Source organism: Morone saxatilis, unplaced genomic scaffold, assembly GCF_004916995.1.
Source record: "Morone saxatilis isolate NCDOM2014 unplaced genomic scaffold, NCSU_SB_2.0 Contig4, whole genome shotgun sequence".
Taxonomy (NCBI): domain Eukaryota; kingdom Metazoa; phylum Chordata; class Actinopteri; family Moronidae; genus Morone; species Morone saxatilis.
Genome location: NW_023339984.1, coordinates 9,513,597 through 9,514,334, shown reverse-complemented (window position 1 = coordinate 9,514,334; position 738 = coordinate 9,513,597). Strand labels below are relative to the sequence as shown.

The 738-nt window shown below is 39.0% G+C and overlaps 1 protein-coding gene across 1 annotated transcript in view; it reads right to left on the bottom strand.

Moving 5' to 3' along the window:
• Positions 1 to 376: 376 nt before the first annotated feature.
• LOC118337785 (integumentary mucin C.1-like) overlaps positions 377 to 738 on the bottom strand; it is a 3,061-nt gene continuing 2,699 nt past the window's right edge. The window contains exons 7-8 of the mRNA XM_035674895.1: positions 616 to 719; positions 377 to 519 (exon numbers count right to left, since the gene is read on the bottom strand). Of these exons, the coding sequence (XP_035530788.1) occupies positions 431 to 519; positions 616 to 719 (193 nt within the window). The 3' untranslated portion in view covers positions 377 to 430. The remainder of the gene's footprint in view (positions 520 to 615; positions 720 to 738) is intronic.

Genomic DNA, 738 nt, shown 5'->3' with positions numbered 1-738 from the left:
AAACTAACTGCTAAACAGTGAAGAGAGGCTATCTTGTCTTCTGGTATTGTTAAAAGCCCAGCAGCTGCATTCTGTACCAGCTTAATGTGTGAGCTCAACCCTGAATACGACGAACTACACTAATCTAACCAAGATTAAACAAAAACACGGATTACCTTCTTGGGATTAGGCCAAGAGAGAAAATACCTGATCTTTAAGATGAATTGATAAAAACATGAACAATGTTGAAGGTTGAATACATGTGCCATCGCAGTTAACCTTTGTTATCAATGTCTGTGGTCATCCCAACTTTGAATTGAATGCCTGGAAGTTCTTTTCAAGCCATATACTCGGGGTCTTCTTGGATTTTTAGTGAGAGCAATGTCCTTTTTTTAGACCAGTGATAGCAGTCAGTTTATAATGGGGTTTCACATGGATATCAGCACTGTCACTATTGCTGGCTTGACAGTAGCCATGACAACAGCACAAGGAAGGATGCAGTGATGAGACTGATCTTGTGGTTCACTCCACTTGAAACTTCTGTAAATGTTGAGAAAAAGAAACAAGAAATTGCTTTAACAAACAGTTTAGTAATCTTGTAAATTTTTTGATGAGGTAGCTTTCAGTATTGCTTACGTGTGCCATTCACAGAAATGGAAGTGGTGTCAATGTTGAAGGCTGTGATGTTTGAAGCTGCGCTGACCAAAGTATTTGCAATCTGACTGTCATTAGGAACAGATGTAGATGCAAATCCAAGGT